Here is a 27951-nt window from a genome sequence, read left to right on the forward strand (position 1 = left end):
ATGCATCACATCAAGGGGACCTTGAAACGAGCACTTCCCTTTGCTTGGAGGAATGGTGAGCGTTGGATCATCTAGTGCCAGACGAGTGGTTACTTCCTCAGATCGCGCCAGGAGAATGGACATCAGCGGTCGGCGCTACGAACCGGAGCAATAGTAAGATTTAAAGAATATACTTTCATTCTGCTGTAGGCTATAAGGAAATAGATAGGGTATCTTAATAGAGACCGAACTTAACCGTGCATTTTGTTTTCACAGACTAACCTTGCCTCATAATGAGGCTGTGACCTCTTTGCTCGGAGCTGTCTGCAAGTCATGACGCCATTGCGTGTAAGTAACTTTTACTGTTTTCTCATCCCTGTTGAAAAAAACAGCCTGGCTAGCTTAAGGTGGTTTGCTGGTTGACCAGCTTGTTAACCAGCTTGTTTGACCACCCTATCATGGTTGACCTGCTAGACCAGCAAAACTCTTGCGAAAACATACCTTCAGCTGGTTTACCCAGCTTATGATGGTAATTCAGTTGGTTTTGCTTTTCGCACCACCTCAAGCTGGTAATTTTAGCTGGTGTTGCTGGTCTACACTGCTGGTTTAACTGGCCATGCCAGCTTATGTTGGTCATTCTAGCAAACCAGCATGACCATCTTACACCAGCTGTATCCAACATGGCAGGCTGGTCACACCAGCATGACCAGCTTCCTCAGTTGGTCACGCCAGCATATCCAGCTGGTGGCCTAACCAGATACACCAGCAAAGACCAGCAAGAGCTGGAAGAATGCTGTCAGTTACCTACTGCTCCGAGGCGGCATATTTATACTGGCAAATTTTCCTTTTCCTTTCCTTTAGTGTAGCCTAGTAGCCTACATAGGATAATAATAGGCTACAATATAATATCATAGGAATATATATATATAAATGCCGTTTCCATTCATAATGACCCAGGGTGACCAATGGTGACATATCTGCCAAGTGATCACAAGTGATTTTTCTTGTTTAAACGTAGTGGTTTCATCCAGTACTGAGTAAGGAAATTCAAGCCAGACGTGGTTTTGCTGCTATTCATATGCTGATTAGAGCTGGCACTCCGCCAATTCTCCACATACGTCATAGTTTGTTTCCGACAATATGTGGCACAGACAAACGCAACGTTCGCAGGCTGTAAATTGTCATTAACTGCCGAAAATTAGGGAGATTTCTGGGCGTTTACGGGGACGAAAATCACACTATTCATGCAGTGCAATGCATTTCTAATTTCTTAAAATTTGGATGACCCAAAACTTCTAAAAACTTAATGATAATAAAACAGATTCTTTTAGTAGGTTCTAAGGTCTTGAGACCTCAATTTCATTCATTGCTAACTACCCTGTCTATAAAATCATGTGAGAATGTCAGAAATGTAGGCATGATCTTAGATGATCTTAACTGAAGCACATATCTAACATTTCCAAGACTGTGTTTTATCGTCTCAGAAATATATCTAAGGTTAAATTCTTTTTAACTCAAGTAAACTCTGAAAAGGTGGTTCATGCTTTTATATCTAGACTATTGTAACACAATTTTTGCTGGACTAACAAAACAGACCCTAAACAAATTCTAGCTTATCCAAAATGCCGCAGCCAGAGTACTTACCAGAACATCGATCTCATCACATCACTCCAGTATTAAAATCACTCCACTGGCTCACAGTAAAGTAAAGAATTGATTTTAAAATACTTCTGACTGTTTTTAAATCATTGATGGGCGTAGCTCCCTCCTACTTTTCTGACATGCTCATTGCATATACACCAGTCAGATCCTCAGGTAAAGGGCTCCTTGCAATACCCAGAATTAACTGAAATTCAGTACATGGTGACTTTAGTCACTATGCCCCCACTCCCTGGATTTCCCTGCCTCCTGAACTAAGGACTGCTCCGACTTTTAAAATCAGCCTAAAAACATATTTATTCTCGTAAGGTTTTAATTAAGCTTTTAACACTATTTAAGTAATTTAATTGTTTATTTTTTAAAACATTTTTAGTATTGTTGATCATTTAATTATTTTTAATGATTATTTATTACTCACTTATATTCACTTGTTATTGTATGTATTTTAATTTCTATCTTTTAATGTTTATCTATTTTGTCTATTTTGTCATGTTTGTTGTGTTATTCTATTTCTTTTGGAGAACATTGGGTCTGTGCTTGTCACATGAAATGTGCTATATAAATAAAGTTGACCTGACTTGACTTGACTGGACTGTTGGGCATACACAAGATGTGTAGTGTTGGAGTGAACACGAAAGGAGCAGAATATAACAGATGCCATTGCTGACGCTCCACCGGAAATAAATGTGCTGGCTGAAACAACCTTTTGTGGCATATAGTCCATTGGCAAGCTTGTATGCTATTCATTACCTAGAATTTCTTTGGTTGTGCGAATTAGTTTATATTATGCACAAACATGGACAACTGCTCTATATGCTAAAGTAGGTGCTAAAGTGTCTCTTTTCCCTGTTGTCATAGAAAGACACACAGGTTGCAAATAGCCTACTGGTACAGTATGTAGGCCTAGGCTATACAGTAGGCTAGCATTAAAGGGATATGCCACCATTTGGGGAAATTTTAGCGAACTCTTTTGTGCTATTTGGACCGATTCCGACGGCCAGGACGACAGTAAAAGAAACACTGTCATTTGATTGGCGTCAATTTTTTTATCGCGAGATTAACATTCTTTTTGGCCTAGCAAACTTTGTAGTTTTTTCACATGCTTTTGCAACAACTAGTAACGAAAAACTACAACACCACACCGGATCTAGCTAGACCGGAAACAAAACAGGCACGCAGCACACACTTGTTTGGGCTTGCAAGGCTGCCAGGGCTAATTAAGGCTAACACATTCATTGGCTCCAAAGATTTTTCACTGTCACTTGTTCTGTTATCAACAATCCTCTTTGGCTGCTACTATTTTGACCCTTTGATGCACCGTTTCTTGTCCTCAAACAGCAGATACTTCCAAGCAAAGATTCTAAGAGCTTTGCTTCCTGGTAGGCTTCTGTCTAGTCCTCCTCCTGTAGTCATGGAGATAATAAACACCAACACAGTTCTGAACTCCCGGTCGGCTGAATGGTGCTTTAAGGGATAACGGCCGCTGAGGTGTCCTGTTATACGGAATTAATGGACGAGGGCGAGGGGCAAAGAACCCCCCGACGCGCAGCGGAGGGGAGTTGCCTCCGCCCGAGTCCATTAATTCCGTATAACTGGACACACCTCGAAGGCCGTTATCCCGCTTATCACCCGGTTGGCACTGTAAAGCAAAGGAAACACACGGTTCCGTTTAAAAAGAAGCTCACTAGTTCAGCTTGTTGTACAACTTTCATTGGCCCTATAACAGCGATAGCATGGACAGTTAGCTTGTTTACAGTTGATTCCATTGTTGCGAAGCCTGCCTCCAGGCTCAACCGTCGTCCTACTATCGTTGTTATAGTTACCATTCATAAGCATTGATATGGAACGGCGATTAAACTTTTTTTTACCAGATCTACTTCATAGGTGTCCCGTTATTCAGAATTAAAAGCCACCCCGCCAGCCAATTAGAAAAGAGTACTTCTTCTCTCCGGGTGATAAAGCGCTGTGGACACCGATGCTGACATGAGTGCGGTGCACTCTACTTTCGATATTCAATAACATTAGATTCCATTCTCCTTAATACAACTCTGCACACCAGCATCACACTTTGCCGCCCTGTAAATCACGATTCAGCTCTATTTGGTCGGCGCAGCTCCATAAAATCCATTGTTCATCCAGTGTTTGCCAGTTAAAAACTTCGGCGCTAATATGTGTGGCAAGTGACAGTGCACCATAGACTGTAGCCTATAAAATAGCAATGCACTCATGTCGGTGTAGGTGTTGGTTTAGTCGACATGGAATTAAAATATCACCGAAGCACTTCAAGTTTAATCTAGCCTAGCCTAGCCTTCTGTTCACTTCATTGAAATGTGCTATAGGCCTAGGCTTTGGCTACATTTTGCACACTTGTGCATATTTTTCAATATGAAAAGTTCCTTATTTTCAACTGAACCCAAAGATAATGAATATAGGCTATATGGAGTATTTTTTGTTTGTTATGCTCTTTATAATGTGTGTACATTTTGTGCATGCACTTCTGCTGTAGCATTTATTTCAGTTTATAGTCCTATCTATGTATCTGATGCCTCAGATCTGCTGCACATCATTTAAAATTTGATTTGAAATAATCAAATAGACCTACAAATAGGCCTTTCATTTGAATCCCAATCAAGATACACTGGTAATAATTGCTTTATATTGTTAATATGGACTTCTGGAAAGTTCAGAAATGCAAAATAATAGAATTTTAATCATGTGATAAAATATGCAATTAATCGTGATTATAACTGAAGCGATTAATCACAATTAAAAAACATAATAGTTTGACAGCCCTACTGTCTACCAATACAAAACCCAAAAAAGCCCAGTAGGCGTCCTACATAATTATGTTTGTCTCATTTCTTCTTGGAAAACGTCAGTGTAACTTCAGTTGTCTGTGTGTGTGTGTGAATATGACTGAAAGGACATAAACAAACAGACTCACATAAGCATACGCGTAAGCATCTTCACAAGTGCTTAGACACAAATATGGGACTAAAGGCGGGTTTGAGGGGAGTGGTGTAGCAACCACCAAACAATACAGCTTTGTTTACCGTAAACCCAATTTATTGCATTATAATCTGGCTCCTCATGTTGTAACAGTCCAATATTCCACTAGCTAGTCACAGAGCTAATATATCATTGTCCATGGTGGAATTAGGTAAACATAGACACCCAACCTCTCATCTAGTATGCTACTCAATGCCATTGTCTGCATGGTGATCCATGATCCACAGCACGGAAGCACATCTGGTCTTATACAAGCCAAATAGGACACATGTAATTACTCTACGAAATATGAATGAACATCAAATGTACACCTGCATGTTTTTATTCTATTATTCAGAACTACTCACCTTCTCAACCACTTTGTTCCTATGAATGTTGGTAACTTTTCTACTTGACCTTAAGATCGAAGCCTCATGCTTAGATAAACTGAATTGGTCATTCATCCTAATGTTGAGGCAGCTTTAGTTGGGGTCAGTGATTAATGTTAAAATTTTGTATGATAGCCAGATTGGCCTATTTATATGCGATAACATATTATAAATATAGCTGCAAGCAGCAATGAGGGGGCCAAGCAGAAGGCCGGAGTAGCTACGGCAACAAGATAGAACTCAGCAGGCACCCGCGATTAACACTTTTAACAACTTTCACATCAAAACATAACTGACTTTGTAGGGTTATAACAGTGCTGAGTATTGCCGCCTCCGCCAGCCAGCTCCCCCCCCACCTAATCACCCCTGTCTGTCCCACCCTGTCCCGCCCCGCCGTTGCACGCACGCATTAAAATTAACTGGATGGAAATGTTGTCATCAGTTTCACATCAAAAAATAAAAGATCTAAGCAACTACAGATCAAAATGCAATATTGCTAATTGCAGCACTCCCTACAGGTCAAAGGTCACCACATTTTTTGAGCTTCCTCCTAATGGGGTCATGAATCTATGTAGTAAGTTTGGTTATGATACATGGCAGGGTTGCTGAGATATGAGCTCACTTCTTGTTTGGCGGCTTCGCCACCAATTTCGATTAGCTTTTATGGGCGAATGCTTCTGTCAATTGTTCCAGAAAGAAATGCACTGATAAGGCATGGTCTGAAGATGGTCGCTGCCAATTTTGGTGAGGATCCGCTGACATTTGTGACCTGCGAAAACTTGTACGTGTTTTTGATTAAATCCAATATGGCGGCCAAATAAATTACGATGACATCACAAGTTGGCTTGGGTCGGCCTAAGGACCTCCAACAGTATTACCAGACACAACTACTGCGTTTTAGTTTTAAGCACAACAACAGCTACAGGCCAAAAGGCATGTTTCTAAATTACAGCGCCCCCTAGAGGTCAAAGGTCACCAGATTTTTTGAGCGTCCCCCTAATTGGGTCCTGAGTCCAAGCACCAAGTTTGGCTTTGATACATGCAAGGGTTGCTGAGATATGAGCTCACTTCCTGTTTGGCGGCTTCGCCGCAAGTTTCGATTGGCTGTTACAGCCGAATGCTACTGTCAATTTTTCCAAAAAGCAATGCACTTATAAGGCATGGTCTGAAGATGGTCTCTGCCAATTTTGGTGAGGATCCGCTGAAATTTGTGACCTGCGAAAACTTGTACGTGTTTTTGATTAAATCCAATATGGCGGCCGAATCAATTACGATGACATCACAAGTTGGCTTGGGTCGGCCTAAGGACCTCCAACAGTATTACCAGACACCACTAGTGCGTTTTAATTCTAAGCACAACTGCAGCTACAGGCCAAAAGGCATGTTTCTTAATTACAGCGCCCCCTAGAGCTCAAAGGTCACCATATTTCTTGAGCGTCCCCCTGATTGGGTCCTAAGTCCATGTACTAAGTTTGGTTATGATAGACGAATGGGTTGCTGAGATATGAGCTCATTTCCTGTTTGGCGGCTTCGCCGCAAACTTCGATTGGCTGTTACGCACGAACGGTTTTAGTTCCGAAGACAAAAAGCAATGCATTAATGAGGCATGGTCTGCAGATGATATCTGTGAAGTTTGGTGTCGATCGGACAAAATGTGTGACCTCTGATAGATTTTAAGTGATTTTGATGAAATCCAAAATGGCGGAAAATCCATCATGGCGGAAAATTACGTCATAGGGTGCGTTGAACTTGGCTTGGTCCAAGGATTCCAATGATACCTCAATTTTGACAATCGGGTCAACGGGTCAAAGTTACGTGCGTGAACGCATGTCCAACTTTGGCCTGTTGGTGGCGCCAGAGCGCTCGAGGTGCCGGTATAAAACTTGGTAAAATTAATCATGGGACTGTCCTCAATCAATGTGCCAAATTTCACAACTTTTCACCAGACGGTTCTATGGGCTGCCATCAGAGCCGGACAGTAACTGAGTACATTTACTTGAGTACGGTACTTGAGTACAATTTTGAGGGATCTGTACTTTACTCGAGTATCATTTTTGAGGAGTACTCATGACTTTACTCAAGTACATTTGAGAGGCAAATATTGTACTCTTTACTCCACTACATTTCTATCCATAACCGTGAGTACCCGTTACTTCTTCTAAAAAAAAAAGGAAAAAAGAGAAATCTCGGAAACCCTCAATTTGTTGTTTCCCTCAAACGTGATTGGATTGTGTAGGCGTCACTGATTGGGACAGCCTATCAGCAATCACCTTCAGCTTTCCGCCAAAGTCAACTCCATGGTCAGATTTAGATAGGAGACGAAACCATGGACGAAATAATGGATGAAGACGCAGCAGGTCCATCCCGGGAATGTGCCAACCCGTGGCCCCACTTCCCAGACTATTTCAATTTTCTGAACAAGTTAATGATAGTTTTCGCTTCAAGTGTTTCAATGACAAAATAGTATTTTGTATTTGAAATACGTATTTTAAATACATGTATTAGAAATACTGCCCATCCCTGGCAACATGGTAAAAAGATGAAAATAACTTGATTTTACTTTCAATTCCTTTTACATTCTCCAAGGTATTAACATTAACATTTTTCATAACTCCATGTAGGACCATTCTGTACATAAATGTTAGCACTGTGGCAGTAGTAATGCAATATTTAGAAAATGTACAGTAGGCTACTCTTGTACTCTTGATACTCAAGTACTTTTAAAAACAAGTACTTCAGTACTTTTACTTAAGTAGACATCTGACTGTTGTACTTTTACTTGTACTTGAGTAAAATTTAGCAAAGGGTATCTGTACTTTTACTCAAGTAATGAAGCTGTGTACTCTGTCCGCCTCTGGCTGCCATAGACTCCAATGGCAGAGGAAAGATGTTAAATAATAACTAGAAATCCAATTCCAAGGAATTACCAGTGCATGAAAATGCAAAAGTTGTGATGTAAAATATCATGTATAGTTAAAATAGATAATACAGAGAAGGTTACTACGGTGATGCTAGGATAGATATGGTGGTTGCATAGCTTAATAAAAGTTGATAGTTTAAAAGTAGACCGTTTAAAAGTTAAACGTATAGTTTAAAAGTTGTTGATAGACAGCTAGTTTAATAGATAGATAGTTTACAAGTAGACTGTTTGAAAGTTGAATGTAGATAGTTTAAAAGTTGTTGATAGACGGTTAGTTTAATAGATAGATAGTTTAATGATAGTTTAAAAGTAGACCGTTTAAAAGTAGTCTTAATACAGCCATATTGTATGCTTAAAGACTGAGACAGCCTGAGACAGTGGCTGCAGGTGGCCTGAACACCTGGCATAGGATTCTAATTAGAGTGCATGAAAATGCACTCTATTGTTATCCGATTTATTACAGTGCATGAAAATGCACTGTACTGTTCTTCCTAGGCTTCTTCTTATTACTGTTCTTCCTAGGCTTCTTCTTATTATTACAGTGCATGAAAATGCACTGTACTGTTATTCCAAGGCTTTTTAGAGTGCATGAAAATGCACTCTACTGTTATCCGATTTATTACAGTGCATGAAAATGCACTGTACTGTTATTCCAAGGCATTTTATTACAGTGCATGAAAATGCACTGTACTGTTATTCCAAGGCATTTTATTTTATTACAGTGCATGAAAATGCACTGTACTGTTCTTCCTAGGCATTTTATTAGAGTGCAAATGCACTCTATTGTTATCCGAATTCTTCTTATTACAGTGCATGAAAATGCACTGTACTGTTCTTCCTAGGCTTCTTCTTCTTCTTCTTCTTCTAACGCAATTAATGCAGCTTCAACCGCTTAACGTAGAAACTTTGTCACGTAGATCTTACTTAGGACACCCGGGCAATGTATTTTTCATCTTTGTAACTTTTATACTTTTTAAACTATTAATTAAAAACTACTCCAAATTTCCCCATAGACTTAACATTGGCTGATGACATCACAATAGAGCCGTTAAGCAATTAGAATCCTATGGCAGGTGTTCCGGCCACCTGGATCAACTGCCAGTCTCAGGCTTTAAGCATACAAACTGGCCCTATTAAGACTACACATCCTGTTCAACTGCTTCCTCTGCCAAAAAACTGTTTCAAAATAAAAGTCCTCACTACAATATTTCACTGTTAAACAATTTAACGCTTTAAACTACTGAACATTTTAACTGTTCAGCCATTGTAACTGTCATCAACTATGACTCTTACCCACTGTAGCTAATTAGCATGTTAGCATTGCTAACATTGCTAGCATTGTTAGCAAAACTGCTAAAAATGATTAGCTAAGTTAGCTAAGTAACATGGTTAGCATAGTTAGCATAACTGCTAAAAATGATTAGCTAAGTTAGCTAAGTAGCATGGTTAGCATAGTTAGCATGTTAGCATTACTAACATGCTAGTTAGCATAACTGCTAAAAATGATGTCAACATTATGGCATAGCGGGGGCTAAGTGCATCGTCATGTAACTTTAGCTAGCTGCATTACTCTGAACTGCTTGCAGTACTCTCGTTTGCTTTTGATGTCAGTTATTTTCATTTGACAATTTCATTTAAAAACCTGTTAGTATATAACCTGAAAGTAAGTTTGTTTTCTAGTACCAATTTGCTTGTTAGGTAAGCATTATTGGCAAGTCAGTATAACGTTAGCACATCAAAGCTGGATAAATCAATGGGCGCTGCGTTTGTTTGCATTGGTTCTCTACATGAAATAAGTTGAGTGATATTTGTTCTCCTCTCAATATGTAGTTGTAGAAAACAAGATGTGAAATCACATATTCTGTCAGAAATGTAGTGCTAACTAACTTATTGCCTGTCCTCGAGTTGTTACCTCGCTAGGCAGTTTGTAGTGAACTGATTTAGCTTACTAACTTCTAAATGACAAACATCAGACGTGCTTGTCTCAACATTTTCTAAAATGACATGACTTGATAGCTTTTCTAGTCCTCTCAATATGTAGTTATAGAAAACATGATGTGAAATCACATATTATGTCAGAAATGTCATTATTGCATTTTCAGCAGTTATTTACTAGGTGAAATGTAATCTGTCTTTATCTTTATGCCAGCCAGGCAATCAGATTTAGGGCAGCTAAACCCATGTGTAATAAAATGACTTTTCATACTTCTGAATATTTTTGAGCTACTCAGAATGCTTCAATAGTTTCAAGGCTACCTCTTCTGGTGTATGTATGTGCACACACACATACAGTACATCTGTAGTTTTGATTTTATTTTGTAAATTAATAAAGGTATTACATTTGTATGATTTTACTGTTGTTTCAGATGGAGGATGAAAAGACCTACACAGGAAATACAGTGCATGAAAATGCAAAAATATGATGTAAAATATCATACAGAGTAAAAACAAACTATATTGGTTGCTAAGTAGATAAGGTTTAATATAGTTGGAATGACTGAACAGTTAAATAGGTGGATACTTTAAATGGTTAAATTATTTAGGTAGATAGTTGACGATAACTGACAGTTGGAATGGCTCTAATGTTTGCAAATATGTTTACAAAGATAATAATGCTAACCAAGTTACTATGCTAACTAGCATGCTAACAATGTTTAAATGCTAACCATGTGACTTAGCTAACCTAGCTAATCATTTTTAGTAGTTATGCTAACTATGCTAACTAGTATGCTAGCATGCTAACGATGCTAACCATGTTACTTAGCTAACTTGGCTAATAAATTTTAGCAGTTATGCTAACTAGCATGCTAACATATTAGCATGCTAACTATGCTAACCATGTTACTTAGCTAACCTAGCTAATAATTTTTAGCAGTTATGCTAACTATGTTAACTAAGATGCTAACTATGCTAACCATATGACTTAGCTAACTTAGCTAATCATTTTGAGCAACTATGCTAACTAACATGCTAACTATGCTAACCACGCTAACTAGCTACAGTGGGTAGGAGTCATAGTTGATGACAAGTAACAGTTACAATGGCTGAACAGTTAAAAAGTTCAGTAGTTTAAAGGGTTAAATTGTTTAACAGTAAAATATTATAGTGAGGACTTTTATTTTCAAACAGTTTTTGGCAGAGGAAGCAGTTGAACAGGATGTGTAGTCTTAATAGGGCCAGTTTGTATGCTTAAAGCCTGAGACTGGCAGTTGGTCCAGGTGGCCTGAACACCTGCCATAGGATTCTAATTGCTTAACGGCTCTATTGTGATGTCATCAGCCCATGTTAAGTCTATGGGGAAATTTTTGACTAGTTTTTTAATTAATAGTTTAAAAAGTATAAAAGTTACAAAGCTGAAAAATACATAGCACCCATGTCCCAAGTAAGACCTACATAACATAGTTTGAATGAAGTTTCTACGTTAAACGGTTGAAGCTGCATTAAATGCGTTAGCGGAAGAATAAGAATAAGAAGCCTAGGAAGAACAGTACAGTGCATTTTCATGCACTGTAATAAGAAGAAGCCTAGGAAGAACAGTACAGTGCATTTTCATGCACTGTAATAAGAAGCCTAGGAAGAACAGTACAGTGCATTTTCATGCACTGTAACTAAAAAACATAATTCAGGGAATTACTAGTGCATGAAAATGCAAAAAAACATGGTGTGAAATATATTGTTAAAACAGATGATGTGCTAATTGGCAACCAACATGATGAGGTTTAATATAGTTGGAATTACTGAACTAGGTAGATGAGGTTTAATATAGTTGGAATGACTGAACTAGGTAGATGAGGTTTAATATAGTTGGAATGACTGAACAGTTAAATAAGTGGATGGTTTAAAAGGTTAAATTATTTGCTAGGTAGATGAGGTTTGCGTGAATGTGTGAATGCAATCCAGGTTCAACCCATTGGTGGCGCTAGAGTGTTGGGCATAGAGTTCTGGAAATTGGTGAGAGTGATGATGGGACAGTGTTGAATCAATGTGCCAAATTTCATTTCAAATTTCAACTTTAAACCCAGCGGTTCAATTTTTGGCCAGATTTTGACCTGTTGGTGGCGCTAGATGTCTGGGTTTAGAGGTCCGTAAATGAGTGTGAGTGGTCAGTGGAGTGTCCCGAAACTTTCTGCCAAAAAATCTGCACTTTTTAGCCAGGCGTTCTATGGGCTGCCATAGACTCCAATGGCAGAAGTATAATAATAGGAAAAGCTAGTAACTCAATGGGTGCCTTCGCAGCTTCGCTGCTTGGCCCCCAACTAGAAAAGCATTTCCTGAAGGAAATACAGTGCATGAAAATGCTAAAATATGATGTAAAATATCATACAGAGTAAAAACAAACTATATTGGTTGCTAGGTAGATGAGGTTTAATATAGTTGGAATGACTGAACAGTTAAATAGGTGGATAGTTTAAATGGTTAAATTATTTAGGTAGATAGTTGACGATAACTGACAGTTGGAATGGCTCTGATGTTTGCTAGCAGTTATGCTAATTATGTTTCTAATTGTTTTGTCAAAAATGATAACTATGCTAACTAGCATGCTAACTAAGCTAACCATGTGACTTAGCTAACTTAGCTTATCATTTTTAATAGTTATGCTAACTATGTTAAGGAACATGTTAACAATGTTAAAATGTTAACTATGTTAACCATGTGACTTAGCTAACCTAGCTATTCATTTTTAGTAGTTATGCTAACTATGCTAACTAGCATGCTAACAATGCTAACTATGCTAACCAATTGACTTAGCTAACCTAGCTAATCATTTTTAGTAGTTATGCTAACTATGCTAACTAGCATGCTAACATGCTAACTATGTTAACCAAGTGACTTAGCTAACCTAGCTAATCATTTTTAGCAGTTATGCTAACTAGCATGTTAACATGCTAAAATGCTAACTATAGTAACCATGTTACTTAGCTAACTTAGCTAATCATTTTAGCAGTTTTGTTAAAAAGGAAGTTTATTGTCACATGCATATAGTTACTGGAAGTAAGAAATGCAGTGAAATTATGTCTGGTGTCAGCCTATTTGTGCAAAGTGGGGTAAAAAGTGCAGTAGAAGAGGGGTTTAGTAGATTAAGTGGCAAGGGCTGCATAAGAAAGGTGAGGGAGGATTGGAATTGGGGGGGAGGGGGGGGCTAACAATGCTAGCAATGTTAATATGCTAACTATGTTAACCATGCTAACTAGCTACAGTGGGTAGGAGTCATAGTTGATGAGCAGAGGAAGCAGTTGAACATGATGTGTAGTCTTAATATACCCAGTTGCTGAGACTGGCAGTTGATCCAGGTGGCCTGACCACCTGGCATAGGATTCTAATTGCTTAACGGCTCTATTGTGAGCCCAATGTTAAGTCTATGGGGAAATTTTGAGTAGTTTTTAATTAATAGTTTAAAAAGTATAAAAGTAACAAAGATGAAAAATACAAAGCCCACATGTCCTAAGGAAGACCTACGTAACATAGTTTGAATGAAGTTTCTACGTTAAACGGTTGAAGCTGCATTAACTGCGTTAGAAGAAGAATAATAAGAAACTTTGGAAGAACAGTACAGTGCATTTTCATGCACTGTAATAATAATAAGAAGAAGCCCAGGAAGAACAGTACAGTGCATTTTCATGCACTGTAACTAGAAAAGCATTTCCTGAAGGAAATACAGTGCATGAAAATGCAAAAAATATGATGTAAAATATCATACAGAATAAAAACAAATAATGCAAATATAGTTGCAAAATTAAGTGGTTGCTATGCTGGTTGCTTATGTAATCCTGTTGGTTGCTATGGTGGTTGCTAGGTTGAAGTTGGGGTGGTTGCTAGGCTGTTGCTAGGGTACTTCAGGTGGTTCCTAGGCTGTTGCTAGGGTAGTAATGGTGGTTGCTATGCTGTTGCTAGGTTAAACTCATTAATTGTTAAATTGGTTGCTAGGTTGTAACTGTAGAAGTGGTTGCTAGGCTGTTGCTAGGGTATTTGACATGGCTGCTAGGCTGTTGCTATGGTACTTGAGGTGGTTGCTAGCTTCGCTGCTTGGCCCCCAATAAGAACAGTTGTATCACTACGGTCATTCATATCATGCCTTATTTTTCTTCTTTTTGACAATATTCTTTCTTATGTTTTGTTGATTACTTTTAGAGAAAATCCAAAGACATTAGGCACTACAAAATTACATGGTCAGGTGTGGCTGTTAATATTCTAACTGCATGTAGGGTGAAATAATCTGCATGTAGGCTGTTAATAATCTAACTGCATGTAGGGTGAAATAATGTCAGAACCATTGTGGTTTTGATTTAACATAATACCTCTCAAAGACACACCTGTGCGAAAACTGAACAGGTTATTCAAGATGCCATGTGAATTGCTCTTGTACATACACGTACAAGGCAGCAACACACACTGTCTATTATGTATGGGAGAGGTGAACACAAATAATGTAAAATATGCACGCACACACATATGTACAACTTTCTTAAGCATTTCATCATCATTTCAACAATAAAACACACACATGGATTTCAGCCATTGGTGGTTGTCCTGTCATCTGCTCATTTTACAGGAAGATCCAAGGCAAGCTACTGATATTTGCTGTCTTTTAGTTACATTTAAACCAAGTGGCTACAACCTTCATTCAGACTGGGATAGACCAAACATATAATGAAAAGGTTTATTGTTAGTCACCTGTGTGTACGAATCCGACTTGAAAAATAAAAGTTGGGCTTCTGTTAATCCTTTTTTTGAAAAGTTTAGGAAGTCCTTGACGTTGTTCTGCTGATATGAGAAATCAGTCCTCTATGTTGAACAGTTTGAACTTCACTGGATCCAAAGTTCAATCCTCCTGTGAAGTGACAGGGGTGGGGATAAATGGAAGCGTGTATGCATGGGTGTGTGAAACTGACTCATACAAAACTATGTGTAGGCAGTCCTGTTTTCAGACTGCATTGATTCAGTCTCTACCCCTTCCACCTATGACATTTAAAATTCTGCCTAATAGGAAGTGAGAAGAAATAGGCCTGCTTTAAAAAAAACAATCACACACCCTAAATCTATAATTAGAAGGTAGGTATCCTTAGGGTGCGCAAATATGTAGGGGAGTCAAATGGGTACACTGTTCCTCAAAAAGAATCCTGTAAAACTAGATGCAGTATCTCAAAACTGAAATATATTTTGATTCAAGTTTCAGACAGTTCAGGCACTCTGATGCTGAAGGCATTATATGGAGGCAACATTGTGAGTGATCAACCATGCACGATACAGCAGCTCCAATGCAGGACCAGTAAGAACCAGTTTTACCTGTTATGCCCTGCAGGATGTATAAACCCTGTCTAGACTTTTAATGTCTGCAGTGACGACCTTATTGAAGAGTAGAGAACAAATTTATAATTTATCTATAACAGCGTGTACACACATGTAATTTCACAGCATCTTCTCTTTGAAGAAAAAAAGTTACGAAAACAAAGTAATAATAACCCCAATTATTTGAGTGGGTTATTGCTCTATTTTACATATGAGGTTATTTTACATGGAGAATATGTAAAGTAATTACTAGGCTTCTTAATATTATTATTCCGCTGACCACTTTTTCCATACGCTATTTCACTTGAACCGTTTAACTTAGAAACTTTGTTCAAACTTTGTAATGTAGGTCTTCTAATATAGGTTGCTATAGCTTTTCATTTTTGTAAACTTTACACTTTTTGAGATATTAACAAAAAACAAGCTTATTTTCACCCATAGACTTTGCACTGACGATTATGACATCATAAAGGGCCGCTAACACTGAGGTGCATTCAAATTCACAAACATAGGCGAACATTGGCGAACAGTTTTCCGTTTGCCTTGAGTTTTCGGCGAACGTTTAAACAGTCTGCGGAAGTAGTTCTCCGCCAACATACTGTGGAACTGGACATGAGCTTGATGAATGTAACAATGCAATTACCGTTACAATGGAATGTTAACACTAAATCGTTCAAATTTAACTGTTCAAAGAAAGCAATGTTCACCACAAACGTTCGCCACTGTTTGCCAATCTGATTTGCACCTGTTCCAACTGCCATCTGCTGAACCAGGCTCCAATCCTCTCTGTGTCTCTTTCTATTCAACAAGAATACAAGGCACCTTCCAACCAACTGTTTGTATGATTATGCTACATGACAGAGACCAGAATCAATTTGTCACCTTTTGTTCAAAAGTTATGATAAATTTATTAGATCTTTGCAGATGGCACAAAACATTCAGTTTTTTCATTCTTGATGCCCTCGTGACATAAAAAGGCTTATTGTGTGGCCATGCTACATGGCAGAGATATAATATACCCACCATTGTAATCAGGAGAACTAGCCCTTTAAAATAATATACATCATAATTAATAACTTTGAGTGTAACACACATTGTTTTACTGTAACTCAATACATTTTTCTGTGCCTCCAGAAATGTCTTAGGAACGCATAGGATTGTTTGTTTCTGCAGTTGAAAGGGTCTATAGGCCTATGAATACATACTGTACACGACCCCACACACACACACACACACACACACACACAAACACACACATTTGAATGTTGTGTGTCACGTTGTGTGTCAAATTTATTTAACCATTTAAGTATATTGCATATGGTATGTTTTACTATAGTCTTAAGAACCAATAACATTTGTGAGGGAGGAAAGACTAAATGTGAAAGACTAATTGATGGTGAGTGCTTCTCCCTGTGTATCATTCTGCTTCGAAAACAAGAATAGAGAAAAGACACTGACACATGTTAGATTTTCTAAAGGGGAAAAAAATATTTTTCATTTTATTAAGAAATGTATCAATTTCATTAAATCACCAGGAACCCAAGTATATCACGTAAACATTTACAAACAAGCAGTAACTATTAGAACTACAAGAGTAAGAAGACAACACAATAACAAAGTTCAGGACATGGATAACAAGATTGCATAATGAAATTATCTTAAGGCAATTCAACTTAATATTCACATTTATATTGGAATATACCTATATTAATATTTAAAACTGTACAAGTGATTGAATCATTTGACAACACTTATATACAACATATCTAATTATATTATATTACATTTATGCTGAACTCATAAACAGAACAACAAAGCTGTGGAGAAAGAAAGAATGAATCACAAAGAACTATGTACAACAGGAACAGGCCAGTAGCCTGAATAGACAGAGAGAGACATACAGACACACAGAGAGGGTTGGGTGTGCTATGACTAGACACGAGAGACCTAATCTCGAAACTTATCGCCTTCAGCCGAATGATATTCCACAAAACAATTCCGCTCACTAACAAAACAAAACCGTTGTAAGCCCCGTCTTTTGTCCAACTCTTTTAAATTTCTAAAGAATGCCTTTTGCATTCAATTTACATGTGTGGATACCTGTGTTCGATCTGTATTGTCTTAGCTGGCCATGGCTAAAGATTCATACATAAAGTGGCCATTTGCTCTTTGTTCTGGCCCCTCTGCTGAGAGGTTAACTCAGTCCTGGGCCTACTACTCATTATAATACAGTATTGGTCTATAAATGTATGCTGTGAATAATACACTCATGTTTGGTCTTGAAATAATACTTTTAATGTGGTCAACAGTCTGATCTTGGTTTCATTACAATTTAATGTATCCTTGCATTTGCATTGCTTTGAAGACTGTGACTGCAGCACTGTATCTACAGCAGGGATGGGCAACTGGCAGCCCGCGGGCCACATGCGGCCCTCCTCCTTACTCAGTGCGGCCCACGGATCAATTTTGAAATGTCATTAAAATGTTCGTTTCACGTGGTTTTACCACATCTGATCAGGATCCTTATTGTAATGATACGGTAGGGGCGCTTCCTATATAAAAAATTCAGCGAAATCGAGCTTTCTTCACTACAGCCAGCGAGCGAGGAAGAGATACAGAGAGCTGTTTATAAAGAACTCAGAATCGTAGACAAGGTGGGAAAGGTTCAGACAAGGTGGGAAACAGCTGATCTTAACACAGAATTCAAAGTCAACGTATGTGTTTAGTAGGCTATGCTTAAAAATGAAATCAGCCATGAACTTAAGTCAACACTACAACACCATGCACGAAGAAAGTAGGCTACATCGTCATCGGAGCTGCCTGAGCCGCTGTAGTAGCCGACCTCAAGTAAAGCAGGGTTCCCACGGGTCATGCGGATGTCGCAATAACCAGCTCACTGCACGCTTCCTACATCTAAGCCTAACGGACGGCGGGGTGTAAATGCAACGGCGGTTGGTGTCACTGTGTCTGTGTCGGTGTAGAGGGGTAGGACACGGCGTCAGAGAAGCATCTATGCTTTCTACCTGACACGGGACCTGTCAGGGAATGGCTAACCACACCCAAAATAAATTGTCATAAGAATATTAGTTAGTAGAAATGTGAATATAGTGTTAATTTCGTCAGACGAGACGAGAGGAAATATGTTCGTCAACAACCTTTTTTTTCATGACTAAGACGAGACGATGACGAGACGGCAGTAATGTCCTGAAACACTGACTAAGACTACCTTAAGATGCATTATTTTTGACGAAAAAAAGAGAGACTAAAATGTTTTGCATGAAATAAAAACTAAGATAAAATCTCTCTTCATTTTCATCTACAAAATGAGAAGACAGAATATCTAGCTGTTACGTTTTCAAAATATTCGAATGAGTTCATACGCAACAGCTTTCCTGTAGGCTAGTTCACGTGCTGTTGCTGCAACCCTGTGGCTGCAACACGAAACTACATGGAACAAGAACAATGGAGATTTCTGCCAGAGTTAGCAACCTAAGCTTTATGCCACAATGCTACATACCCAGAAGTTGAAGCTTCTCTCATACAAATTAACATCCCCAGAATGTCCATACGAAAATGTTCATCATGTAATGTCAACTATTTAACTAGTTAGACTGATGATGCAAAGTTTGCTAGCAAGTAAGCTAATATGGAAAGTTCGCTAACAAGTTAGCTATGGCTAAGATGGAGAGTCTGTTTGGGGAATGTGTTGTGTTTTGACATATCGCCAACTAGCGAGGGAGTAAAACATTAATACTTTGGTCTCGACAGTGTTTCTCAAACTTTTTCAGTTTCAGGACCACTTAACTAACCCCTAGCAAAAAAAAAAAAAGATTAGACCTACTTCAACAGTAGCCTATAATTAGTCTACACTATAGGCCTACTCACTGAACCACCTTGCTTATTGTCTTTGCACTTTGCTTATTGTGTGGATTCATACTGATTTAAACTGGCATATCTTACATAGACAGTGTTGCAGAACTGTTTTACATACAAGTTGGTTCTATATTGCAAACAACTCATATATATTATATTTTACCACGTCTGCTCAAGGACCACTTGGGATAGCTTTTATGACCACCAGTGATTCCCGGACCACACTTTGAGAAACACTGGTCTACGAATATGACAGTGGTCCAGTCAAATCTTTTACTGTCTATGGTCAAATCCCAGCCGAAGCTACTGTAGCTCGACTTACCTGTGCATGTAAACATACTGACTGACAAAAAAAAATCAGAATGAGTAATTATAACAGACGAGTAGCCCTGTGGACACACAATATTGTTGGAAAATTGAGATGTGTGAAACACTATTTGACTCAAATGGTAATCAGAAATAATTTGTTATAAAAAAAAAGACTAAAATGTGTTGACTAAAACTGACTAAGACTAAGATACCTTTAGTTTTCTTTTTGACTAAAACTAGACTAAAATGATGAGAGTTTTAGTTATTAAAAACTTGACTAACAAAAATGATATTTGAATGACTAAATATGACAAAGACTAAAAAGGACATTTCGTCACAAGACTAAGACTAAGACTAAATTAAAAATAGGTGACAAAATTAACACTATTAAATATAAATGTAATGAAACTATTACCCTATTATTCCTGTCATATTATGTTGGCTATCAAAATCAGAATCAGGTTTATTGGCAAGTATGTTTTCACATACAAGGAATGTGCATTGGTCTCAAGATGCATGACATACACTATTTAAAATACATAAAATACAATAACACAATAAATATACAACATGTTAGGGACACGAGACAACCATAAGTGACAACAAAGTTGAAGAGATATGTAATCACATATCACTGAGTAGTGCAGCGTGACTGTATGGAGTCAGTGGAAGTCAAGGTAAGATATTAATAGTTAGTGTTGGTAACGGTGGGAGACCTGGGCTTTGTAGGTGAGGCCAACTGCAGTCAGGAAGAAACTTAGTTTGTGCCGTGAGGTTTTGGTCCTGATGGACCGCAGCCTCCTGCTGGAGGGGAGTAGCTCAAAGAGATTGTGCTAGGGTTGGAGGGGTCAGCCACAATCCTACCTGGCCGTCCCAGGGCCCTGGAGGCATGTAGGTCGTGGAGGGATGGCAGACAGCAGCCAATCACCCTCTCAGCAGAGCGAATGATACACTACAGTCTGCGCTTGTCCTTAGCAGAGGCCGCAGCGTACCATATGGTGGAGGTGATGGAGGAGGTGACGATGGACTCAATGATGGAAGTGTAGAAGAGCACCATCATTGGCTTTGGCAGGTTGTATTTCTTCAACTGTCGCAGGAAGTACATCCTCTGCTGTGCCTTTTTGGTAAGGGCACTGGTGTTCAGCTCCCACTTGAGGTCTGGGTGATGATGATGCCCAGGAAGCGGAAGGACTTCACAGAGTCTACAGGGGAGCCACACAGGGTGGTGGGGCTGGATTCCTCCAAGTCCACAACCATCTCCACTGTTTTTAGAGCATTTAGCTCCAAGCTGTTTTGTCTGCACTAGGACACCAGATGGTCAATCTCCCTGTAGGCAGACTCATCACCACCAGAGATAAGCCCAATAAGGGGAGCTCTATGCTCAAGCGAACATGTTGGGTCATAAGTTTAGCATGTGCTCTGTATCGTTGAAGATGTCTTTTTAATGAGAAAGGATAATGGAGAATGACATGAAGCGAATGTGAGAGAGTCGGGATTCAGAAAGGAACACGGGGCGGGAATCGAACCCGGGTCGCCGTTGTAGTGTGTAGGTGCCTCAGCCAGTCTTTAGGCCACCCTTTAGAGCGTACTGTACACCTTTGTATACTGCCCACCTATGGTGTCGTTATAAATAAGGCAGCATTAGAAAACTCACAGTGGCGTATAATGACAGCATGAGGCTGCTACTGAGAGCTCCAAGAAGCTCCAGTGCAAGCCATTTGTTTGTCAGTGATGGGGTATCGACTTGCTCTGCTGTTTAACGTAACCTGATGTATAGATTTATGTGTAGGGTATTGGAGTCAGAAAACCACTAAATCACTGTGTTGGCTAACCCTGTACCCAGTTCTGTCAGATTTTCTTCCAGACTGTGGAACCATTGGCGAACATGTCTGTATGCAGTGATGGGCAGTAGCGTCGCTACAAGTAGTTACTAGAAGTTACTAGCTTAACTACTTGTCAGTAGCTTGGCAGTAACGTCGCTATTTACAAAACCAAGCAACTTTTCAGTAGCTAAGCTCTTTTATTGATCAAAAAGCGCAGTAGCGTCCTCAAAAGCTAATTTCTCCTGGACATTTCTGACATTTCACACATCGTTTCCTTCCTTTAAAGGAACCGTATGTAAGAAATGTATTTCAATTAATCATAAAATGGCCCTGATATGTCACTAGACATTAAGAATCATGTTCATTTCAAATACTTATATTACTGACAACAGTAGTCCGGCCAGGATATTGTCAACTGATGTTGATGTTGTCATATTGTGTTTTGACCTGATGCGCCACCCTCCACTTATCTACTAATCACAAAGTCAGTAGTGTTTCGGCATCCGGGTTGCCAGCTCTGCCAGTCAGTGGGGAGGGGGAGGGGGAGGGGATACACCACTCTACAGTAATTTGAAAGTGATTGCAGTACCAGTTTTGGCCACAATCTTACATACGGTTCCTTTAAGAACTGCCTTTTTGCGCCAAGCGCCCAAAGTTTGATAACAAAATCCCAAATGTGGACTGGACAGACCCCTAAATGTATTTAAGCCATTCGCCAGTGACCATGCGTTTTAGATCGCCAAGGGCCCAATGTCTCTCTTGCTTTTTCTTTCTTTCTCTATCTTTCTTTTGTTTTGTCTCAAGGAATTGCATTAAATGTAAGCCATAGACCTTCGTATTTAATTGTTATTATTATATTCTTTGCACACCTTGGTATTTCCTTTAAAAAGGCATTACTTGTTTTTATTGCAAATTCAAGAGCCATCTATTGAATGCTCTGCTGAGGCGGACATGGGTCTTTAACCACTCTCCAGAGGCACTCAACAAAGCCAAAAGGTTAATTTTTAACAAGACAGTGTTTTGCTAGATGAATCTCTATGGTAACATTTAACTCTACCTGGAAACAGAATCTGTCCCTGAAAATAGTGAGTATTTGAGCTTCTCATTTTGAAAATATGCTGTAACTGTAACTGATGATAGCCTAAAAAATAGCCTCAACATGAGAAGGACAAACCCCTATTATGAGCTTATAATAGCTAACAATAATGATATATTTGGTTGAATTCTCCACAGGCATATTGAGCTGTATGCAAATGATGTGAAAATGCCACAAAAAGCACAAGAGGTAAGACCAAGACATATAGAATTTGAAAATAGCATGCAAAGCTTGCAAAATCATTTCATGGACATGGTATGAACTGCCTAAATTGTCCTCTTAGGATGCTGTTACTAATATGAAAACAGTACAACACATTTCCAAGCAGCTGGGATTTGAATGGACTGTTGTAGCCTATGAGTTGGGTTTTACTCGAGAGGAGGTAAGGGAGTTCCATGTGAAGGTGCAGCAGAAAGGAGCCCAAGCAAAAACCATGCTGGAGTGCTGGTATGAGTGCTTTCTTACCAAGAAAATGATTGTCATTTTACACTGATGAGATTGTAGTGTGATGCAAATTGTACTGTAGTTTTACTTTTCTCACCTCAAACATCTTGATCCCCATACCGTTTTTTATATTATCTGATTATTCTATAACCAGAAGAATGAAGTTGTTGTCTCATGTCTTTGTCCTTGTCCTTTGTCTCAATGTCCTTGGATGCATTCATATACTTAAAGGTACAGTTCACAATTGCTGATATTTGATTATTGATAGATATGCCTGCCAGATATAGTAAAGCAAAGAATGGCCACTCTTGAAACCAGACTGAGTAGGGGCTAGTAGCAGGACCAAATACATCGAGTCAAAAGAGGTCAAAACATGCTCTAAGTATGTACTGTATCTATTCGGTTTGTGTATGTATGTTGGGAATGGGTCTTATCTTAACTATCATTCACTTGGGAAGGCAAGCCGAGTGAGCATTTATTTTGATATCAGGCGTCACTGCCATTTTCTAGTAAGCCATTTTTGTTAAAGTTTTTTTCCAATCTTGTGAGGCTCAAAAATGTTGACCATGTTTACCAGTGAATGCCAAATGACAGAATGCTAAAGAGTAGGTGGGGATAAGCATGCCCCAAAGTTCCCTATTCATTGGCTCTCCAGCAATAATTCTACCCTACCAACATTTAACACTATAAAGCCTGATGATCTTTCACAGTTTTTAAGCACCAGCTTCTGGTTTGCTATTCATGCAGAATTTTTCTAAATACAAAGTAGAATGAATGAATGGACTTATATTTTAATTCTGTTGTCTTAACTCATTGCTTGCCTATGCATTTTCTGTGAGCAAGCAACATTTTCTATTGTGAGCTTCACTGCTTTAAATTCTTTCTTTGCATTCAACATGATCACATTAATGTTTCACCAACATAAATACCACTGTGTCCAAATACTGGTAAACCTTGACGTCTACTCGCTATTAAAATCCCAAGGGGCCTGTGGGACCCTAACGCTGCTAGCACTGTAGTGCCCAGGAGCCCTAGTCATCATCTTATGTTAAACCAAGAGGTCTAGGAATGCTAACAACACTGAGGGGGCCTAGCACACATATTAAACAGCAAGGGCCTCAGAGGCTTTCCAATTGTAAGCACCGAGGGGTCTGGTCGGCTCTTGTGTTTAGCTCACTCTATAGGCATCCAGGTGCCTTGTGGTCAGCTTGGATTGTGAGCAGTGAGGGCCCTGACATTCGACTTTGTACCTTGGGGGGCACATTGTGCATGGCCTGAGCCAGGGTCGGACTGGGAGCAAAATTCGGCCCTGGCAATTTTCTCCTGGACCGGCCCACCACTGGACCGACAACCCCCCCCACACACACACACACACACACACACACACAAAATCCCCTCCATAAATAACAAACACACAGTATTATGCTGTAGCAATCACACCGTTTTAAATTGATTTGAAATTGAGAGGGACAGGATTCAGGGATAGGCTACTAAAGACAGGCTCATCTTCTGTCTGTCTCACGTCATGTTACCCCATGCATTAAATCACATGTCACTGCTTGACTAAATGGAAAATATAGGCTACTGAACATGGACATCGTCATAGTTGACAGAAATAACATTTTGTGCCAACATGTTGTAGAAACACAAACACAGCCTTTATTTGGTGCAAATCTTCTTTTTTACTTTGGTTATAGTCCGCGATTCACATTAACTGTAGGCTATCACCACAAGTCTAGGCTATACTAAACATTTTTGCCCTAGTTTGTGTGCCGTCATCACATTTTGCAATAACTTCGTTACTAACCTACCAGTTGATGGCCTACTTTTTACCTGCATCGACTCGCGATTGATTGTGCATCTAATGTAACACTCGATGGAGAGACCACTTTCCAAGTTTCACTTTCATTGTGAGCTAAAAGGATAGGCCTACATTACATATGGGAAATACTTTTGAGTAGTATCAGCTTCAAAAATGAATGGGTTTTCTTTAACCTGCGCTACACTTTTCCACCAAGCTGTGCGAAAATTGTAGGCTACCCGTAGTTTTTGTTTATGTTGACAGTAGGTGCAGTAGCCTAAATGAGCTCTTGGTAGCGTGTGCAACTACGTTTATAAAAACAATAGCCTATATTTATGGAATAAAACTAGACCTCTGATTGTTTACGGTTAAACTGCAATAACACCAGCCAGCTGAGGGCACTTATACAGCCTAGGCTACCATGCACTCGAACTAGCGGCTGCTTGGACAAATCCACTTGAGGGGTGGGGCAGGGGGGCGCGATCGTAACACACACTGAACCTGTTTGGCGTCATTAAGAGGCCAAAATGATTGACCTGTCACCCCCCAAGCCAAATGGATGCAACTGCATTTATAGGCTAGCCCAAGTCCTACATAACGGGCCGCAAATAGGTTAAATAACTTAAAAAAAAAAAAAAAAAAAAAAAAATCCCGGAGGTCACCGGCCCACATGTAGACCGGCCCATGGTTGTACAGATTACCAGTCCGAGCCTGGCCTGAGCCTTGGAAGTCCACTGGCAGTCTTAGGCCCTAGGGCACTAGCCCCACTGTCCCTGTACTAAATTAACAACAGTTTACTCCTTCAACAATCTTTTGAATGGAATTAGACATCATTAGCACAGCTTCTGTATTTAATGGGTTCCGCCTAGGCATACAGTAATATTGATCATACAGTATACCTTAGCTGTCTGCTACGGAGCCCCTGAAGTGACATGAAGGGAAAAAAAAAAATACCAAGCCCCTAGAAGGAGAATTTTTTTTTTGGTGTACTTTTGTGAGATCTCGCAAGTTTTGTCGGATCTCAGAAAACTTTTGCGAGATCTCTGCAGTCATTTAAACATACACCGACTTACGAAGATGATTAATTAACACGAAAATGTTGCCTGGTGTCCCTTTAACCCTCTCTGTTGTAACTGTGCAGCAGCTCAGTTGAGGTCCTTAAGTGATTTAAATGCGGAGTGCTTACAATCTCAAAACTTTGCAAGTGTAGTCCATGAGGGAAGGTATATGCTAAAGAAATTTTGGTAACACTTTACTTGACGGGTGAGTTTCTAACACATTCATAGCAGCTGTCATAAACTGCACATAAAGCATTCATGACTGTTTCATGAGACATGACTCAACATTCATACCAAACCTTTCATGAATGTGGAAGACAGAACGATGACTACTTGTCAAAATAAAAGTCCAACAATCGCAAAGCAGCATTGCCGTTTTTCTCTCCAGCCTTTGTAAATATTTCATGAATATCTAAGTCAAATGTGACTGATTGACAGAAACATGTTTCTTCCAATTAACCAATGTGCATATAATGTATAACCTATTTCTTCATACCCTTATTTCCATGTATAATTCTAAGGTACAAGAGATCCTGGGACAAGAGCAATAAAACAAAGTTACTGCAAGATGGACTAGAGCGGGCTGGCCGTCGTGACCTGGCTGAGCATCTGCGCTGCCTTCACTGGGGACATCAGAAACTAAGCCACAAAGTGGAGCTTCCTTCTGCATTTCCTTATATCATTACTGTCCATAAGACCATAAAGAACAAAGAGGGTTTGCGTCGAATTAATGATCTCAACCAGAGTTACAGTTAACTTTGAATATATCAATTTATGAGGGTTTTCTGCTGGTTTTAATGACTGAAATTTAAGAAGATATTGTTAAAGATTCTGTAAGTGATCTTAGGATTTCTCTTCGCGTTAGTATGTGATTTGGGTCATTCTATGAAACAGGTGCCTTTTCCCACTATAACATTTTCATCAAAAGTAAACTTCTTTTCATTTTATCCACAGCATTAAAGACTTAGTCACCCTCCAAAAAATCTTATTTGCCCACCTCAGGCATTTTTTTCCCTCCATTGAAATGTAATGGATTGAAATAAAATACATATGACAGGGTGGTAAATTTCATGATAAAATGGCTTTAGCTATCCAATAACGGTCAAGATATTGACTTAACATACATGCCTTCAATTAGAAATGTAATTTGCTTAGCATTGATGGTATTAAAACTGTAATTAAAACTGTTATTCCTGTCAAATTTGCATGAAGGGGTGAAGGGGTGGTTGGATTAAGCTAGATGGACCCCCTCATAGTAATGAAAAAGCAACAAATAAACAAGTTAAAAGAATGTCAGATTTTTTCTGCATAGTTTCCTTGGTGCGCTAGAGACAGACATTATTAAAAATTGTCTTTAATTTCAAGTAACAGTATACTATTTACAGAGAAAACAAGTTAATGTGACAAGGTGGCAAGTCAAACCAGGGGACACAAAAACATCATGAAATATTTACCAAAAAACTTTATTTTATTCTGTCTAATGTCGTCAGGAAAATATATTTTATTATTAAAATAAAAGTTTGCTAAGAATAAAATGTGGTAATATTTCTTATTTAGTAGTTATGTAGTGCCATTTACTACACACCAGAACAAGGTGTTCTGATAAACGGAGGCAAATAATTCTACGATGCATAGCAGAGTATCTTGGGACACCTCGAAGGCCGTTATCCCGCTTATCCCCCGTTTGCCACTATGTATATAGGCAATAGTCTTGCTTTTATAGCATGCAACGAAAACAAACGGTTCAGTTTAAAAAGAAGCCGACTTGTTCATTTTGTTGTACTACTTTCTGTGGTTCTGACAGTGATAGCGGCGGGTAGTTAGCTTGTTTACAGTTGATTCCATTGTTGCAAAGTCTGCTTTACACTTATAATTCTTATTTCACCTATCTTGGTCATTACATTCATGTGTATTGAAGGTGTGCTTAACTATGTTACATTTCCCACAATGCATTTCCAGAATGCCACAGTCCCAGCCCACTTATTTGTAAAGATATCACATACAGTATTAATCCTTACTGAAATTCAATCTAAAGTTACAACAACAAAGTGGCAGTGACAGTAAAGGTTATGTTGTATTTGTGTAATTTATGGTGATGTATGGACACATCATCCATAGAAATGCATGTAGCTAGGCTGCAATTGATGAAAATTGGGCACTTCTGGATAAGTTTTTGATTTTTGGCAGGGTGTTAGGTATAGGCCTACGGTTTTCAAAAATCCATGGATACAAGTTGGGGTGGCCCCCCTAGTGGCAGTTATCCAGAAAATCCAAAATGGCCCCCACCGAAAAGAAAAAAGGTTATATCTCAGCTTCCTTTAGTCT

The 27951-nt window shown here is 39.0% G+C and overlaps 2 protein-coding genes across 4 annotated transcripts in view; one reads left to right on the plus strand and one right to left on the minus strand.

The window, feature by feature from the left end:
- Positions 1-14689, minus strand: part of LOC125292184 (LIM and calponin homology domains-containing protein 1-like) — a 106538-nt gene extending 91849 nt beyond the window's left edge. For both annotated transcript variants that reach the window (XM_048239380.1, XM_048239378.1), the window contains exon 1: positions 14608-14689. The gene's annotated coding sequence lies outside the window, so the exon portion shown is untranslated. The remainder of the gene's footprint in view (positions 1-14607) is intronic.
- On the plus strand, positions 23-27450 carry wu:fc50b12 (uncharacterized protein LOC103911624 homolog). Of its 2 annotated transcripts, XM_048239381.1 has the most exons (5): positions 23-153; positions 256-327; positions 22461-22512; positions 22607-22770; positions 26148-27450. In XM_048239381.1, the coding sequence occupies exons 3-5, from the start codon at positions 22492-22494 to the stop codon at positions 26380-26382; spliced, it is 420 nt and encodes a 139-aa protein (XP_048095338.1). In that variant the 5' UTR covers positions 23-153; positions 256-327; positions 22461-22491; the 3' UTR covers positions 26383-27450. The 2 variants fall into 2 exon arrangements, with proteins under 2 accessions (XP_048095338.1, XP_048095339.1); XM_048239382.1 differs by lacking the exons at positions 23-153; positions 256-327 and adding an exon at positions 22297-22312.
- The last annotated feature ends 501 nt before the right edge of the window (positions 27451-27951 follow it).

Source organism: Alosa alosa, chromosome 3, assembly GCF_017589495.1.
Source record: "Alosa alosa isolate M-15738 ecotype Scorff River chromosome 3, AALO_Geno_1.1, whole genome shotgun sequence".
NCBI classification, from domain to species: Eukaryota; Metazoa; Chordata; class Actinopteri; order Clupeiformes; family Clupeidae; genus Alosa; species Alosa alosa.

What these genes read in the sequence shown, in the direction of transcription:
- wu:fc50b12 (XM_048239381.1), top strand. Translation starts at nt 22,492, where the DNA reads ATGCCACAAAAAGCACAAGAG. An exon ending in TGCCACAAAAAGCACAAGAG is followed by an intron (nt 22,513 to 22,606) that starts GTAAGACCAAGA and finishes TTGTCCTCTTAG; the next exon opens with GATGCTGTTACTAATATGAA. An exon ending in AAAACCATGCTGGAGTGCTG is followed by an intron (nt 22,771 to 26,147) that starts GTATGAGTGCTT and finishes TATAATTCTAAG; the next exon opens with GTACAAGAGATCCTGGGACA.